Below are 18,681 nucleotides of genomic sequence, written 5' to 3' on the forward strand. Positions count from 1 at the left end.
GAGCACAAGAATAGATATGCAAATATAATGATGCACAATGATTCAACATAATCACATTTTTCACGTCACTGCTGTGTTTCACTGTATACGTATGACACACACTGGACTTCATGCTCTTTTTTCGTCGCTTTGATTATTTATGAGTGCCTGACATTTAGAAAGCAATGAATCAAGTGCACTGAAACATGAGAAATGTAAAGGCATCACGTGTGGAGGCGGGAACAGATGACCAGATTCAGTCACTGTCAGGTTGCCCGGTAACAGAAGTCTACTCCGAGGAACTATGCGGAAAACGAGACAGGATTCCTCAGGAGAACCTCCACTGTCACAGCACATGATTACATACGGACATCCTGGCTCCACCCACATCCAGAAGAAATTTACATCAGCATGGTCCGAAAGAAACATCACTAACTGCATAAAAAGAAAAACTAAACAAAAAACTAAACAAAAAAACACCCTCCTCCTACACAAACACAAATCCTTGTGTCTGAGTTTGGCTTTCTGAATAGTGCGAAAATCTTACGGCCTGACACATTAAATCCATTCAGGGTCAAGACCAGTGTCTCTAGAAATTATACTTGCATTGTGTGATTCTGCAGCCCAAGTTTTATGTCTGGTATCAAAGTTCAGAGCCACTGCAGGCAGTAATGGGCTCGGGATACTTGAAATGAAGCAGACTGTCTGATGTCAAAAGCACTTTTAAATTTTTTTTATTTTTTTATACCTGTTCCAAATAATCACACCTCCCTGATCCCTATAACTCTTTTATGTGTCTATTCAGACAAGTAATTACTACACAGAAGGGGAGAAGAGTTCAGACATTTGACCAGTCTATTCTTGAAGCTAGAAAGAAAAGTTAAAATGACGGAGGCGTCCGCAGCTCGCTGGTTCACACTGTATGCCAACCATCAACCCTCGTTCAAGCTCTGGTCGGGGATATCGGTTGCTTCTCCATCTCATTCTTTTCAGGTTGGAGACGCTTTCTACTTCCTATTTACTAGTCTGCACGGTTTGTTTACACAAAGAGGGATGTTTTTTCTCGCCAGAGATGCTGCTGCTGAGGATTTTTTTTTCTCCATTATACAGCATCTCAGTGGGTAATTCTGCATATAAAAACCACATGGAACCTAACAGTACAAAAATTGGATAAAATCTGAACCTCAATCATCTACAACAGCAAAATGCTGCTTCCATATAATGCATCAACAACAAATATAATGTGTTACATTACAGGATTTGTTTTATAGTATTTAATAAAATGAAACATTCGGTACAGAGACTAATTCACTTTTTGATCATTAAGTACACTTTGTTGCCACACTTTTATAACAGCAAAAGTTTGAATGCAGGACAATTACTTTTTTCTTGTATTTTTATCATATGTTGGTGCTTCATTTACTTCCATAGAAATATTGAAGTGCTTCTCACTACAGCCAAAACCTATCTGCATTGTTAGATACCACAGTTGATAATGTTTTTAAGTGAAGTCAACACTTGAAGGATTACCAAATGCTCCTGCATGTTACACAATGTATTACAACATGTCGCTGTGCCCAGAACTTAACGGGCATTATTATGAGATCATTTTGGTGAATTCTAACTTCAAAAACTGGAAGAGTGAAGGTGGAATTGACTTTAGTTTTTGGTGTAAAGTAAAGGGACCACGAATGCTGGGTGTCCTTCAGCTTTGTCTGCCGTGGAGCTCTCCGTGTGGGAGGTGGCCTTCATGTGCCTTTGAAACTAACACACTCCACAACGGCTATTCACTGCAGTTAGTTAGACGGCAGGAAAAGATGTCTCTTTTGAAGGACCTCGACTGAGAACATCTTTTCTTCTGAAAACGTGGGTGTGGAAAGGAACATCTTCAGTACAGTTAGTAATGCTATGCTGCACAGGCCTCAAATTGACTTAGACCACTTATGCAGCTCTAATGACATCTACAAATGCATCTAACGATCCAAATGACTTCATACACGAGCCGGATACGAGACAAAGAAATACGACGCTGACTCCCGAAGAGCTAAAATATATAAGGAAAAGAAGGTTTGCATGTACTGTGTTGCTTAACTGAGCTAAAATAACACAAGTACATCTGTAATTGTTACTGAATAGTCAGACCCTCTGACAATTCACTGCCCGGAGGATGTATTAAGGCTTGTTCCCAACTTTGTATGTAAAATGTGTTTGCTTCCTTTTTTAAACCAGTGATATTTCCTCTAAATTAATTCATGCCTGCAGAACCATAGCAACAACCCCATGAAAGCCCAATCAGACTGCAGATAGAATAAACAGGCAACCTTCAAATTCATCTCTAAATGAAAAAGTGCTGCCTGTTGTACTTGCAATTTCATTACTATTAGTCTTCTTTATTAAAATGCAAAACAGATCTTCTGTTCAGAAACACATCTCTCAAAGTCCTTTTCACATAGATGTTTCATTGAATATAAATTGGCTGGCGTTTCGAGTTAGTAGGAGAAATTTAGGGAGCTGCACAGTGTATAAGTAGATGTTTGGCTCTATGGTGTCTTTAATTTTTAAAAAGTAGAGATTAAATATCAAAACTAGAACTCACGGCTGTACGCCTTTGACTGCCAATCAAGCTGCAGTTTCTATTCACATTTGTCCAGACTTATAACATCTATGCAATGCAGACTTTGAAGGAATTTAATAAAATGTATTAAGTGTATTTTTAATGATGTATAGAACAATTTTATTTGACTTGAATTTGTTAAGCTTTGCTCTTCTTATGTTGCTGTACGTCTACTGTGTTAGTGAGTAAATTCATTGAGAGAAACAAAAAAAACGGTTCCTAAATGCATAAAATTCCTTTTATGCATTAACATGCTTGACCAATAAAGCCATTTTGTGAATGTGAATACATTTGACAATCTCAGGAGAGAACAAGCAAACAGACAATGTGACAAGTTATTGAACAGCTACAGATCAGAGATTTGTTACCCTTTCAAAGTCCAGGAATAGAGGGTTTATTTGATCCAGAGCAATCCATATTTTCACTGGAAAAAACGGAGCCCTATCATTTTCACGGTGTGCCAAGGTATTGGGAAGAAAATACTGTTGAATACATTAAAGCTGAATATTAATATTTAGAAACACTGCTCTTTTTGCACCACAGTATACCGTATACACGGTATGCATGGAATAAAAGATTAGATGGTAATCATTTAACACACTTCTCATTAAGATCATTATTCATCAAAAAAAAAAAAAAAAAAAAAAAATTCTGAGCTTGAAATACAATACTTGCATACAGCTGCTGAGATCAACCACATATTTTTTCAAAAGAAAAAAAAAAATCAAATTAGATGCAGCACGTGTTGGGATTAACAAGAAGTCTACAAGCACGCTGACAACTGCTTATTTAGGCACAGCAGTGCTGTTTGCTAACCTGCTGATGATGTTTACCGTGTTCCTGATCTTAGTTCGTTTTATGTGGGGTTTTTTTTGGTTTTTTTCTGCAGAAAAATTGGGGGAAATGTACAAAATTACAATTCAAAGAGACTTATAAATTTAGCTTCTACCTTAATATTCTGAAAGTAATGTCTGGAAATATTTTAGCGCTCATCTTTGTTTTAAATTTTCAAAACTGGGGCTCAAGTGACAGTGCGACCGTAACAGAGAAGAACTTGGCTGCATTTTCTGTAAAAAAAAATACTTCAAATGCTTTTAAAATAATTTTAATTCAAAACAACTGTATGCACAAAAACTAAAAATAATCTCTTACAACTGGACGTTGTGATGATAAGACCACATTTCCCATAAAGCCTGTAACTCCTGGATTTTCCGTTTTTTTGCGGTCAGCTGGCATGTGGTTAATTTGTATTATGAGAGGAGAGGGCAGAGAGCTTTGCTGAATGTAAATAAAGAGTTATTTTTGTTGGTGAAACAAGTTTTGTTTGGAAAGGATTACTTTGTGCTGCAAAGTAGCAGAACTACTATTGACTTCCTGGAGAAATCGCTGGAATTTCGCTAAATTGCAAGCAAATATTGTGCAGATTGGTGGAATTCACATGAATTATTGGAATATCACGATTCCCTTGAGGGATTAAATAAAGTGAAAAATTGGCTAATTATATGCATAGGACGTCTATGTTAAACAAATCTTAATACATGTAGAATTCCTAATGTATTGGGTAAAAAGAAGCTTGCTGGATGTTTTTGCATCAAGTCATTTGATTACAGTATTCCTTTTCTAAATCTCATTTCAATAACAGCTTTTTGCTCCAAGGCAGACTTTATGTCCAAGTGTGCTACGGATTATAGACAAAAGGCTGGAAAAGTCCAATAAATCCGTTCCCCGGAGAAAAGCTCCCTCTGTTACAGCTCAGACACTCTGGCCCATTTCTCTGAGTGCACTGAAAATGTGTTTGTGTGTTTTTGGGCTTTACAGTCACTGTGCAAAATGGTTCAGTGGCATAGAAAATGTGTTTTGGGACAGGAGTAAATCTTGAGGTAAATTGTCTGCAGATATGACACAAAGACATACTTAAGAGTAGCACAGCCCACAGAAAATGATCATACCGATTTATGAGCCACATAAGATGCACACTAACCAATGATGTCACCCCATACGGTCAAATATCTTTTTCAGATCATTTTTTTATTTTTATTTTATACACTTTATTAATCCCCGAGGGGAAATTTCTTCACTACAGCATCTTTCACAATAGGATTCAAAAGTTCAGCGGTACACAAATCACACTTTCTCTTCTGAATTTCTAATTTTGACTTCTAAGTAGAGTTTAAACATTTTAACAAAAAAACAACAACAACAAAAAAAGTATTTGTACTCTTTGCGTACAGATCACCATCTGGAGTGCTCCCGAAGGCAATTCTGCCATCTGTGGTAATGGTTCTGTTATGAATTCAATATCTTTCCGGTGTTCACTAAACAAAGAAAAGATATTCCAAGGACACCATGTGCTTGGCGAGATAACACAGCCAGTGATTGCGGGCTGCTGCTGCGGCAACCTTTGTGCTAATATTAATGGACGTTCAATGTAGCCAGACCCCGCTGAGATTAACCTCGAGACCACCCTAATCCCATTCGCACAAGAAGAGATTAACATTGCACTGGCTGGTGTAGACACTGAAATAAAATCAATGACTTCAGAAAACCATTTCACTATGAACCAGTCTTACTGGTGCCCTACACAACAATGATTGCCAGTAGCGTTGGTGATAAAAAAATAATTTAAATTAATTCTTCAGTGGTATTTGTTTAAACTGCGGTGAGGATGCCTTTCATAAATGTGTCATGTACTTGTAAACTAAAATCTGATCAGATATTTAGCCTACTTTAAGGATTAACATGACCAAAGATCAAAAGTCTTCTGTAGAAGGAAGACTAGTTCTTCTGTGATTTCACACCCCATAATGCAATGCAACCTTTTCTCTCCAATACTGATTACAATATCTAAATTCTGCATATCGGCACTGAATACAGATCTGCGTGTTCTTTTTCCCCTATACCAACTAAAATTGAAGTTGTTTACATAACTTCTACAAAGGGATTTCTCTTGTCATTAATCAGTAATAAATGCAATGGAACTAATGGAAGATGTAATGGTTGAATCTGGGGCCAAGTGGAAGTGAACTGGAACTCCTTTTCTGACCCGCTCTTCTTACTCGAACCTTGTTAAACATGTCATAACAAAAACTACAACTCTACAGCTTCAGCAACATGCTAGCAGCTCCACGAGGCTTAATGAAGACTCAGCAACACTTTGAGCTAATGGCAGCATGCTAACAGTGTCAGTGTAAACATGCTGAAGTTTAGCGGGTCTAACGTTCGCCTCTCGCCTGGCTAAAATAATATTCAATCCATGCACTGACTCAAAAATACTTCTTGACAAAAAATAGGGTAAATGTTCTCGATAAAACCTAAACTGAGTCACTTGTTGTTGACAATTAACTAATCATGAATGGCTCTGTTGGCACTCGGGGGGTTTACAGTGAATCACTTAACAATAAAATGCATTTATTGTGTCTGACTGTCAGCCGTAAAAGTATCAAATGGTGAAAAGCAAATTACAAACAGGTCAAGTGGAGCCAATACTCAGTTGACTTGATTAGATGAGAATTGGGGCAGAAAGAAGCATCCACACCATGAATGTGACTCGAGCAGGTGATCAGCTCCTCGTTGGCAACACTGCTGTGCAAATGAGGCACCATCCAGCATCAAGGCCACAGTCTCTCTGCGCTTTAACACTTAATGAATTTAGATAAATCAAAGAACTGAACATTTTTCTTACAAAAGAGGCAGTCGACCTCTGTGACGTCTCAAAGGAAAATGTGCTTCCAAATAGAGCGCATCAATCCTTCACTCTGAGGACTGGCATTAAAAGGTCCCCACAAAGCAATATGTTTGCTCCCGCTGCTCAGCATCCCTCACAAATAACAGCGTTTTTGATAAAAATGGCTTATTAAAGCAATTCCTCACAGGGGCCACCATGCCAATCAATAATCCAATGGCAAAGGCTAAAGGTCACAAAAGTAAATGCATTTTAAACAGTGCATTAATTCAGTAAACCTCACAATGCCAGACTTTTCTTTCTATGCAAGTGATCGTGACAACATTGAAGCAAGGATGGTTCGTAGACATGCTAACTGTGCATAGCTTATTGTTGCTGATTGGCTTTCTGTGTCAACTGAGGACCAAACAGATATGAGCGAAGACAAATATATTACAAAATCAATTACTTTTCCTTTAAATTTTATTTTTTCTAAAGAAAAAAAAAAAAAAAGACTAATTTAAACAAGCAGCAATGCACCTAAAACAATAACTGCATCTAACAAATGACTCATCCTTCAATCTTTCACGTAAATATTTGATAACCTTTTGGAAATTACGTCTCTTGTATTTCAGTGCAGGCTGCTATTCTGCTGTGTAAGTTTCATTTGATGCGGGCTATCAAATAACATCATGTGCTTCCACCTTAAGATTAGGTTTCTGTGGATTCCTGGATGCATTAGCAGAAAAGACTTTTCTGTTATCCAAAATCTAAGCATGGCAACATCTAAAGGTCTTTTTCTATTTTTGATATCTATAAAATACAAAGATGAAAGGTAGAAGGATTACTTTTATCTTTGCCATAATTTCTAGTCTAAAGTCTTACATCATGGTGGATGTGAGGGCCAGGAAAGCGAGTCTACGACACAGTAAACGACATCAGCAGGCTAATTTCAAATAGACCTAGAAACAGCAGGCGCACGTCATTCCTATTTGCATTATGTGTGATATATTTTCAGTGTTGTGTCTCTCACCCTGCCATCACCACCGTGGTTGTTAACGGTAGTTTTTAACCACTGAAATGTGTCTCTGCTGCTTAATTTAAGTGACCTGTTAGTGACCAGCAGGACCTGTTGAGATGACACCCCGGCCGCTGTCACACTGTTGTCCTCATTAGCCGGGTGAATACATGCATGTGAATATCTCTAATTCAGCTTTAGTAACTACTGCTGGTCTATTATAAAAGTCCTGTTTGTGTTGTCTTCAATTTTTACGATTTTCTCTCAATCTAAGACAGATTCATCAAACCAAACGCTCACACACCAGTTTCACAAAGACTTTGTAACAGAAAAGTAAAGGCAGACATTGATATACAGCATTTTCTATTGTCATTTCACATCAAACGTCGGACTATTTATCGTCATTGAGTCACATTAAACTTGACAGCTTTTCGGGCCTATTTGTTTGAATGACTTTGCAGACAGAAACAAGCTGCTGACCTTCAGAGTTTGGAGACATTTCCTTCTGTCAAATGCACGAAACTATTGTAAAACATCACTGAATGAATGAGAACAGACAGCTTAATGGGACACATGTAAAATCTGTCCATGGTGGTAGTTTTCGGAAACTGTATGTCATAAGCAACCTTGCAGTGCTGTCAAATGACTTCCATCCAAATCAAAGGCGAGAATTACATAACGGGGAGTGAAAAAAGACACCTGACAACCAAATTGACTTGTCTGACTAACGACCTATCCGTGCAATCATTTTTCTTTATTGTTAGTATATTTGCACATCGCCTCATCTGATTTTATTCCTCCTTGCTGAAAAGCAATAATTTCAATTCTGTAAAACACAGCTGTCAAAACAAATCACAAACCAGGGTTGACGGCGTATTCCTAATCCTCAACTGGGATGCAGATGATGTTGTTGCCATTTCCTCTGCAGGTTCGATAAATGCTCAGTCACATACATTCTGACATCAGACGGGCCAGAATGCTTTCAACACCTTTCTTCAACCCCGTTATTCATCATCCATCACATTCACGGAGGCTACGCAGGACAATATGACCATAAATCAATGAGTGGCATCAAAAGCAGCAACCACGTTGCTCTGAATCCAAACTAATTTTCAGGTCAGGATTGTATATAATCTAGAAATTCAATACAGTCTCATGAACATTTTCTCTCAGGCACATCTCATGCATACTGATCAACTAAAAGAGAAACCAAAGATCATATTCTATTTTTGCACAAATAATTCCCCAAACACGCTGGATCATCCTTACAGTTCTAAAAATTACAAATGAACTGTGGAAATAAAAAGAGCTAAATCCCATTCAGTGTAATAGGAGCTCAGAAAAATCAAGCACACCCGTAAACAACCAATATCTGTATATATAAAGAAACCGAAAGGGGAAAGATTATATTGTACAAGAACCAAAAAAAAAAAAAAAAAACACATCAGGAATTGCAAGCACCTGCAAAAATAAGAGATAATACTGATCCAGACAGTAACGCATCAATGACACAGCTTTGGAGATACTTGTGTTCTGAAATAAACATTGTCTCTGCTCATGCTGTGTTGGAGACAAAGTGCAGCTGCGTAAACCTGCTTCTGACTAATTTCATTGCCAGAGCTCCTGATAACTGTTTCTACCTGATGGCTAAAACCACAGCTCTGATAATTACTTCTTCACATCACAGAAAACAACAAGAGGGAGAAACACGCTGATTTGTGGCTGAATCTGGGGCCAACTTGGAATCCAAAGTTTCTATCATTTCATGCATTTCTATTTTCGGTCTGCCACTGCCACAACAAGCATTTCTGTTATAACACAATTATAGTTCGCTTTTCTTTTTTATATATATCTTTTACCACCAGAGACATTTTGTGACCACAAACAGTCACCGCTGATGTCAAATTCTTGTTTACCTAAACAATAAGTTTACAAATCAAAATTTTATTTCTGTAAGAGATAAATAAAAATGATCTTGTATAAGAGAAGGAAAATAATAATTGAAATAAGATCTTCTTTTAATTTAACAGGCAAATGTTACTTATGTGTATCAACACCATTGGCTTTTATGTCACTATACTACTCCATTGCATTGTATACAGGTCAAATCTCTTTGGATTTATGTGTTGATTGAGCGCGTTAAGAAACAAATAAGTGTTGAGCGCTGCAGCTCTGATGCAAATCAAAACCATCAATATCAATTCAATGACTCCCATATTCCAGCTATACAATAAGAACAAAGCCTCCATATGGTGAAAAATGATTATATGAAAACCCTTTCATAGACGTTCAGCTTATTCGCTCCCAAGGAAATTAGTCTCATTAGGTAAAGGGCAGAAACAATCCTGGTAATCATCAGTGCTCCTCGGTGTGAACCTAGGTAAGGCAGCAAATATAACCATTTCATTTTTTTCAACATGTTACAGTCAAGTGTCAACACACCGAATGTAACATCTCTGTCTGGGCCGCGGCCAGAGCAGCGAGGCTGCAGTTATATGCCCTGTTGATTATTTACCTTTGACTAAAGAGATGCTCAGCATTTCCAGCATCAAAACAAAAGAGAAGCAGGTGTCCACACACAAAATATGCATTACCAGCAATTATCCATGCAAGGGAGTGCTGCCCGGTTCTCTGACATGCAAATCTGTTGGATTCAACTCGGCCAAAAACATTCTGCTGCTCATGTTGTGATTATGAAATGCTCCCTCCCGACTCGGAGATGTGCTTATGAGTAAAATCAGAGGCTTTAGCTTACAAAGCGCAATCTGAAGTATTCTTCCATGCCACAGAAATTAAAACAATGATATATTGGGAGTTGAACATGTATTTAAACAGCAGTAGAGTTCACCTCATGTCTATACTTTCATGTAACCTGATGCTGCTGAATGTATTTTTATGGTTTATGTATATGACTTTGTATCTATTTTTGAACTTTTCCATTTTGCAATTAACAATCAATGCTTTAGAAATAAACTATTATGATTGCCATTATAGATTTTCCAGATGATTTAATGAAAAATGTGCCCTCCTATTGGCCTCAACTGTTTTGTACATGAATCCATTAAAGATATGAGCCAACCTACATTGAGATTTTAGAGGAAGTAAACAGAAATATAGATACAGGGGCTGAACATCAAGTTGAAACTATGAGAATAACATGCGAAAGCAGAGAATAATATGCAAAAACCGTATTGTATGACCTTCATGCATTCATATTATGTCGCTTATGTAAAATATTACACAGTGGAATATGGGGCTTTGAGACCATCACAAAAGAAGAAAAGGGGAATAGTATTACTGTCACAGCTAAAAGAGATTTTCTACTGCTCTAACCAAGTAAATCAGTATTTCAACGAAGGCCGTTTCCGTCGTTACGCAAACCGCCATGTGTCTGGTTTACAGCGCGGTGTCTAACAGCGAGGCCTGTGTTTATGTGAATTTATGTAGGAGTGCGGTTTCCTTTACAATAACAGACGGCAGGGCTGGTACAGTGAGTGACAAACGGCGGGTGGTATAGTGACAAGCTGTCCGATGCTTACGTAGGAGGTCGGTGGAGGAAAAAAAAGCAGCGTTCGACAAGCAACCTGTTTCAGTAGTGCCATGGGTTTGAAAAATGACGGACTGTTGTACATAGATGAAGGCTTACCCCACATGGCTGGAAGATAAGCCCATCGACTTCATGGCTGACCTGGGACGTAAAGCTGCCTTCCAGGAGCTGAAAAATAAAATGTAAAAAAAAAAAAAAAAAAAAAAAAAAAGACAGTTTCAGTCAAGCAAAACTGTTAAATGACACGATGGGTAGCTGAGAGCATGAAATGACATTGATTTATAGCTATAGAGCCTGCCAACACCTACGTAACACTCTAAAAGAAAGGGACGTATTGAGTTTTAACATAACTGGAGGGCATGCACTTGGCAAATCCTGCAGATAAAAGAATAATTGTGATCCCTTGTTTTCATCCGTGTATCCCTGAAACTATGCACTTATCTCTTTGATTGATAATGCATGACTCCGATCAATATCTGTAACTTGACAGACCAGGAGGACAAGAATAGCAACACATCATTAAGTTCCTGATGACTGAACAGAGTGGATTTCATCTCTTCCATTAACACTAACCGCCGCAGCTGGAGCAGAGAAAAGGAAAATACGGCACCAAACTTGACGAGGGATGCCCAGGGGACGTGGCGGAGCTGCTGCACAGTAAAAGCACATTTTCTACATCATGAAGCACATCAACCGCCATGGCAACTGCAGCCGGGATATTAGCTGTTCTAAATTAATGCTGGATATAGTGTCGGCATGAGGAAACAGATAAAGAGATCCTACAATTTGAAAGGTTTTTTTTTCTTCTTTTTTTCTGACTTCTCGACACTCTCTTCTCCTGTCTACAAACGTGTTTTATGTTCCTACAGTGGAAACTTAAAGATACTTAATCTGCTGAATTTTTATTTTGGAAGTTTAAGCGCACGCTGTATGGAGGCTAAAAAGCAAGGATGGGGACAAAAGACCGGATTTTCTTCAAGTATGGTTGGAACGGCAGAGCAGCAAAAGCCAACAAGAATCATTGACAAAAATGATTGGACCCTTAACTTAGTATTTTGCTGCAAAACCTTGAGAAAGAATCATGGAAAACCAGTGATTTATGTCGCTCTCAACTAGACTTTTATAGGTGGAGTCCTCTTGAAGAATGCCTTCTCCAGACTGCATGTTTCAGCTCTTTCTACTTATCTTTAATAATGTTCAGATCAGCGCTCATAAAAAGCCACTTCAGATTCCGAAGTTTTGTTTTGAGCCATTCGGGGGCGACTCTACTTCTGTGTTTTGGGTCATTATCCTGCTGGAGGACCAATGACCTGTGACTCAGACAGAGCTCTCTGACACGAGGCATCATGTTTCGCTCCAGAATGCCTTGACGGTCTTGCGATTTCCTTGTGCCCTGCACAGATTCAGTGGTTTCAGTGGGTATGGTGTTGTTTTCTTGGAATGCTTCATCCTTATAGAACTGATGTGACTCCCCATAAAGCTTCAGTTTTTTTTCCTCACATGTCCAATGGAAGGTCTCCTAGAAACATTATGGCATGTCAATATTCATTCTAGTAAATTCCAGTCTGTTTCTTTTTTTTTATGTTTTACTTTAACAGTGGAGTCTTCCTGGGTTTTGTCATTGCAATCAGACACCGATGTTCCCTGACCTGGGAACTGAGCTGGTATTTTTGGGAAGTTTCCCGTGGCTCTTCTATCACCTTATACACCGCCCTTCTGTTCAATCTAGGGTAGATTTTCCTCTTGCAGCTGCGTTCAGGGAGGTTGGCTACAGCCCCATGGGCTTTAAACATCTTAATAGTATTTGAACCTGTAGCTACAGGAACAAATTTGTCCAAATCTGTAACAGCAAAAATCATTTTAGCATTGCAAAATGCTTAATGACTTGGTGGGTACACTACACCTGGAAACAATGTTTGCCTGAGAATCTAAAAATATTCAGAAAAAAATGTATCATCTGACACGGCCTGACTTGGGGGATGTAAACAAGAAGATTAAATTGCAATGGAATTAATGAGTTAGTGGTAATCTACAACTTTAAACAGATTTTAATGATGTTTGTTTACTTTTTGGGAAATTTAAAGCACCATTTAAAGTATGAAGAATTAGTGATCTGCAGTTCTTGTTTGCAATGTACCATTTAACTGTTGTATAGAATAATGAATCACATTAGTACTTGAGAAAACTTATGAACTTTTTTTCAATATAATTATGATATCAACTATATCACCTAAGGAGGATGATGATGATGATGATAATAATTATTATTGCACACAGAAATGGGTAGGATAATGGGTTGGTTTATTCTTCTCTGATGAAAAGAATAAAATAATATATGATCACTGTGTTCTTGTGGGTCCACCATGTTCTGTGCTCTCGTGTACTATGGCGAATGGAAGCATACAGCTTTATAACTTTGTGCTGATTGGAAAGTAAAAAATCAATATGAAACCGTGTAATGTGCCTTGGAAAAGGTCTGCTGTAACGTAATGCCAATTGCTGAGCCTGACACGCAAGTGCACATAACTATACTGAGATGTAATGCAGGCTTTTCAAAGGGCAGACCGTAACAGAGATTGTAGAATCACGGTGTACTCAATTGTCAAGTAAGAGCTGAAGATGACAAAAATGCTGGTATTGAAAAAAAAAAACATGGATTATATGAAATATGGGTTATGTTTTTACAGTGCACTGTGCTGCCCCAAAACAGTGAACACATACAAATCTGTGGGTTTGAGAGATGTTTTAGAAATATCTCAAAAATGAATTCATGAAATTATAAAATGATCCATCGGTTATCAAAAGAAGCATACTTTTGTCATACTCTGGATGGATTTACAGAAAATGAGAATGAGTCACAGGAGCTTTATTATGTCAGTGGAGTTTTCTTCTTTTTTTTTTTTGCTTTATGTGAAAACTTGAGAAGTAATCTTCACTTAACCTCATGGAGAGGTTAAATATATTTAGGCAAGCAGGAAATGGCCTTGGTCAATAAAATAGAAAGTGAATGCATTAGTGCACTGCAGTGGATATCAGGTGTCCTATCCAGGCCATCAAGATGAGCTAAAGCAGAAAGCGATGCATTGTAGCCATGCAGGAAGGTCGTGAAAGGTGCAACAACAGTATCGTACAGTGCTCTTTTACAGCATACTGTATCTCGTCTCCTGTTGGGATGAACAATAAAATGAAATGATGAAATTTGAATTAACAAAGCCTGCATATCTCTACTTATTGTCCAGCTCTAACATTTCAATAAGCAGGCATGGACATGGTAAAGTCGCTCTTGGCTCGGAGATTGCAAAGTGTTCAGCAGATAGGCAGACTGTCATTGTCATTAGTCATTGTGCCAGAGATGAGAGATTTTCATCTTGTGTCCTGGTGCTGCTTGCAGACAAATCAAATTATAAGGTCAGTCACAAATACAAGAAAGTGTGGCATATAACTTAATTTGGACTTAAAGTAAGGTTGGCAAACTGTCCACAGCAGCACTATAAAATTGTCTCCCGTGAAGGATGCCTGTGACCCGAGCATTTTGTCCAGCATTAGACCAAGAGATCTGCCTCGGCCGCTCTGTGGTCTGAGATGACACCGTTAGTCTCTCAAAAAAGTCTCTTTGAAGCGAGCAGATTCTGCTGTATAGTAATACAGATAAAATACGCTGCAAAGGAGGATATATATCTATATTTTCAAATGAATGAGGAAACAAAGACACTGGTATCAACACATAAACATGGGAATTATCAGTTGAAATGAACACGGAGTCAAAGGTCTGATATCACGTCTGGACTAACCTCTTCCCTAACCTTTGTGACCCAATGCAACCTCTCTGATTTATTTCTTTCATTGCTTTTACTTAAAAAATGAAATGTGTTCATGGGGCTGAGACATTTTGGCATCCACAACAGCATGTGTTATTGGAAGTTAAAATCTTTAGGATTTTAATGAAGTTGAAGGTAATATAAGGACTTTAAAAATGTTTTATATTTTGTGTTCTCACCAAAATGTGTTTTGTGTGTCCTTGAATTTATGTCCTTCAAACTTTTTGAAAACATGTTCTTTCCCACAGAACATTTGCAAATCCAGTTATTAATAATATTTTGAATCATTTACTGTTAACATCCATGTTTACAAGGTTGCAGTCTTTGTACTTGTTGCCTTTGTTGGCACAATTCCATGCTTCTTTGAATATTACACAACTACAGGTCAATTGGTGGAATAGTGCGAAACATGTAGAAAAGGTATCACTTTGCCCACATGCATGCACAGTACAAACAAGATGGGGGCGAACTCATAAAAACGTTACTCTTTAGCACTATTAGTGGTCAAACAATTACACAGTCTAATAATCCGTTTGTTCGCATCAAAATAGTATAGCAGTTACTTGATTTATAAATATCTACAAAATAAAATCTACCAATTCTCTTTTTGAAATGTTATTTTTTCAACCTTCTAGCAGTCTTCTCAGGTCAGTCCGGTTTGTCCTGCTGTTCTAACTTAATTCATCCAAGGACTTATCTCAGTTGTCGAGACCGTGACCCATGATAGTCTAGATTTTATAGAAAACGGTGTGATTTTTAGTAATCAGCACTATTACAAATGTCAAAGTGATTTTAAGAGGTTTTATTACTTGTGAAAAGAAGCCCATAAGTTTGGTTTTACTTTGGCCTTTATAGCAAATAGGAACTGTTTTTTGGGGTTTTTTTTAAGGTCTTGACCACGGTGAGTTTCCAGATTCGGGGCACAGGCTTTACAGTAAAATACCAGGTGTCAGTGAATGATTTCCACCAAACACTTTGGAGCTAAACATCACCATTTTTCTAACGACGTGCTTCAGGAAAGTAAGTGAAGTCATTAGCCTGTAGAGGAGCACAGCATAGTTTTAACTAAAGCAATAGAAAACTGTTCACTCCCTGCTGTATCTTCAAAGAAAGCAGAGCAACATCAGTGTTCGCCAGAATAATGAATGAGTCACAGCAGATCACACAAAGCTTGACAACCATGCTGACATGGAGAAGGCAGATAGCCAGACTAAAAAGAAATGGTGCCTTCATGAGGGAACGGCATGTAGGCGGTAAGATCTGGGAGTTCCATTTCAGTTCTTTTGCCATCTTAGCACACCCACCCACCACCTTCGGCAAGCACAGTGAACCTTGGATGGAGAGATGAGCAGAAAGACGACTTCCAATCACACATCCTCCTACAGCAAGGAAGTTCCTTGCAGTGGTAATGCAGAGAGGGGGCATCGACCCTGCTTTCGTGGTAAACCTCTTTCGGATAGAAACACAAAGCTGAGCCTGGTAGAATAGGGGTGTGTGGGTGGAGGCGAACAGCAAAGCCCCATTAGGAGATCAAGCTTTCATTGCAGACTCCAGGGCAGAGACGGGACAACAGAAGCACTTGGGGAGACAAATCAACTGCTAACATACTAAGTGGAGTCTTTCCCCTCAAGAGAGTGAATGTCAGGGTGATGGAAGTCAGACCAGTTTCCTCTCCATTGTTTCATGTTTTACCAAAGTAAGGATGGGCATTTTAAGCAAAGCTACTTTTTTTGTTTTGTTTTATTCACGGAGAACTATTGAAATATTATTAAACGAGAATCGGGTTCCTGCACGATACTTTTTTCACTATAAATTTGATGAAATCTGTAGTTACGATCAACAGAAGACTCCTAAACGCATCACATGCTATCAGCAGATGCTATCTAGGCCAGCTATATACAGAAAAGCCTCCGGTTATTGCACTGCATGCAACTCAGACAGATATGTGACCACATTTTTTCTTTTTAAAGACTGAAGTAAGGCGCAATGAAAAGATAGTGACTTTATCTATGTGGGAGGGCTGCCCAAATTATAAATGCTGTGGTACACAAACTTTGATGAGATTTACTTCCGTTATGCAAAAAACCAAAAGATATTGGTGTGGATGTAGACTTAAATCAAAATTTGGTACTGAAAGATAAGGCATTTTTTGAAAGTTCTATTGTTCTGAACCAGTTCGGTCAGGGCGATTTAAGTATCAAAGTTCGGTAACCCGCTAATCCATTGATCATTTCAGCTCTAGTCAAGTTGGTGACAGCAAACTAGATAATGACCCGGCATAACTGATGACCTGAAGTGCGAAGAGAAAAACACCTGACAAACAAATATGCAAATGTCACTCTAAAACGGAAGAGAAGAGAGAAGTTCATCAAGTATATTCAAAGTCTGAGCTGATCTTGGTCTGTCATGATGGATTTTGTGTCCCCATTCTAAAATTTCATCCATATACCCGTGGAAAAGACAAGATTGCAAAACCTTGATAAATGTATGAAAATTGGAACTTTATTAAGGTCCTGAGGCATTGCTTGAAGAGTGTTTGTGGAACACGCTTTTAATCATAACCGTGGAAAGATTAATTGATTTTTTTTTAATATAATTATTAAATCAAATCGTCTTATCACGCCTTCACCATTTATAGCAGTTTTGTATTTTGCTGCCAAAAAACATCCCATGTGGAGAATTTATAGCGTGGAACTTGACCTTGACATCGACCATTTCCTGGTGTGGTTAAGAATAATGGGTTTGCATTGGCTGCACTGTAATTGCTCGACTGGAATACAAAGTAAGCAGAAACTAATGGAATGCAAAATACGTTGTTGTTTTTTTTAAACTCTTTTTTACTCAAGGTACCATCAACCGGACTAACACCAAGGGGAAAGCAATCTGGAGAACCTTAAAAGTATTTTTGCTCAACAATGTCAGATTAACAAAACCTAGTGAATGAATGTCACCACCACAAAAGGTATAAGTGACGAAATCACAGCAATGCGCAAAAATATCCCAGAGAGTGAGGAATCAGTTTCTTTACACTGACTGCTCATAGACTGATGGTACTTTCCAGCTGACTGCTGTTACGCTGAAAATAAGTTGCTCAACAAAAAAACACATTTACAGTTAACAAAATGTCACTTTAAAGAATGAATGAAAGACCTGCGTAACTGACATGCCGTTAACATGGGGTAATGTTTAAAAAAAGGAATAAGCAATATGAGCAGTGAAACATTGTGAATTTGATTTTCTGTTATGCGTGTTAAATATTCCTACACCTTATGGTCTATTAATATGCATGCTGTGAACAAGCAGGATAATGCAGCATATTCTCATTCACAAAGCAACTCTATGACTCATTGTCTGTGCAGTATCTCCATCTCTTCCTCAGCACACCTGGACTGATATTTTGCACTTTCCTCTCCTGCAGCTTTTGTATTTTCCTGCTGTCTGCTCATCCTCATTGCTCTTAGAGAGGTTTAGGTGCGGGGTCTGAATCAAAGGTGGAAAGGATGGATTGATATTCCAGTCAGACCATGGGGCGGTTACTGGAGGCTCCTTTCAACCCTAATGTGAATGGCCCTCTGAAGCCAATGTGCAGTTCCCTATTAAATGGAAAAACCTACATCAGAGTGTGCGGGCAGAGATGCTAAACCGCCGACTGGCCCAGAGTCAAACAAGGTCACGAAGTCTAGAGAATTTCAACAACTTCGTCTTTTGATGGATATTTGACGTCTCATTAAAACCATGATCAAGATAACATTTAGACAATCATTTGCAATGAGAGGGAAACGATGAACAGACACATTGAAACTCGGAGGATTAAACCAGTATAGGCTGGCATGAGACAAGAACAGTCCAGATGGGAAATAACAGACCACAGCGTGAAATGTAATTATTATGAAAAGAAGTGGTGGTGAACTGGACAGGCGTCTAATATCAGCCAAAATCCCCCACTGTAAAATTAGAAAATGTTAGAACGCTATTACAAGATCATGACGAATTGAGGATAAAAATAAATATAAAACTACAAACGAAAGCCTTAATAATTTAGGT

At 38.3% G+C, this 18,681-nt stretch overlaps 1 protein-coding gene across 1 annotated transcript in view; it reads right to left on the reverse strand.

Annotated features, from left to right (window-relative positions):
• The window catches only part of rngtt (RNA guanylyltransferase and 5'-phosphatase), a 78,595-nt gene that overhangs the window by 16,601 nt on the left and 43,313 nt on the right, over positions 1 to 18,681 (reverse strand). The window contains exon 12 of the mRNA XM_069161777.1: positions 10,919 to 10,987. Within this exon, the coding sequence (XP_069017878.1) occupies positions 10,919 to 10,987 (69 nt within the window). The remainder of the gene's footprint in view (positions 1 to 10,918; positions 10,988 to 18,681) is intronic.

This window comes from Embiotoca jacksoni, unplaced genomic scaffold (assembly GCF_022577435.1).
Source record: "Embiotoca jacksoni isolate LCO1_2020_lvr unplaced genomic scaffold, fEmbJac1.0.p SCAF_29, whole genome shotgun sequence".
Classification (NCBI taxonomy): Eukaryota; Metazoa; Chordata; class Actinopteri; family Embiotocidae; genus Embiotoca; species Embiotoca jacksoni.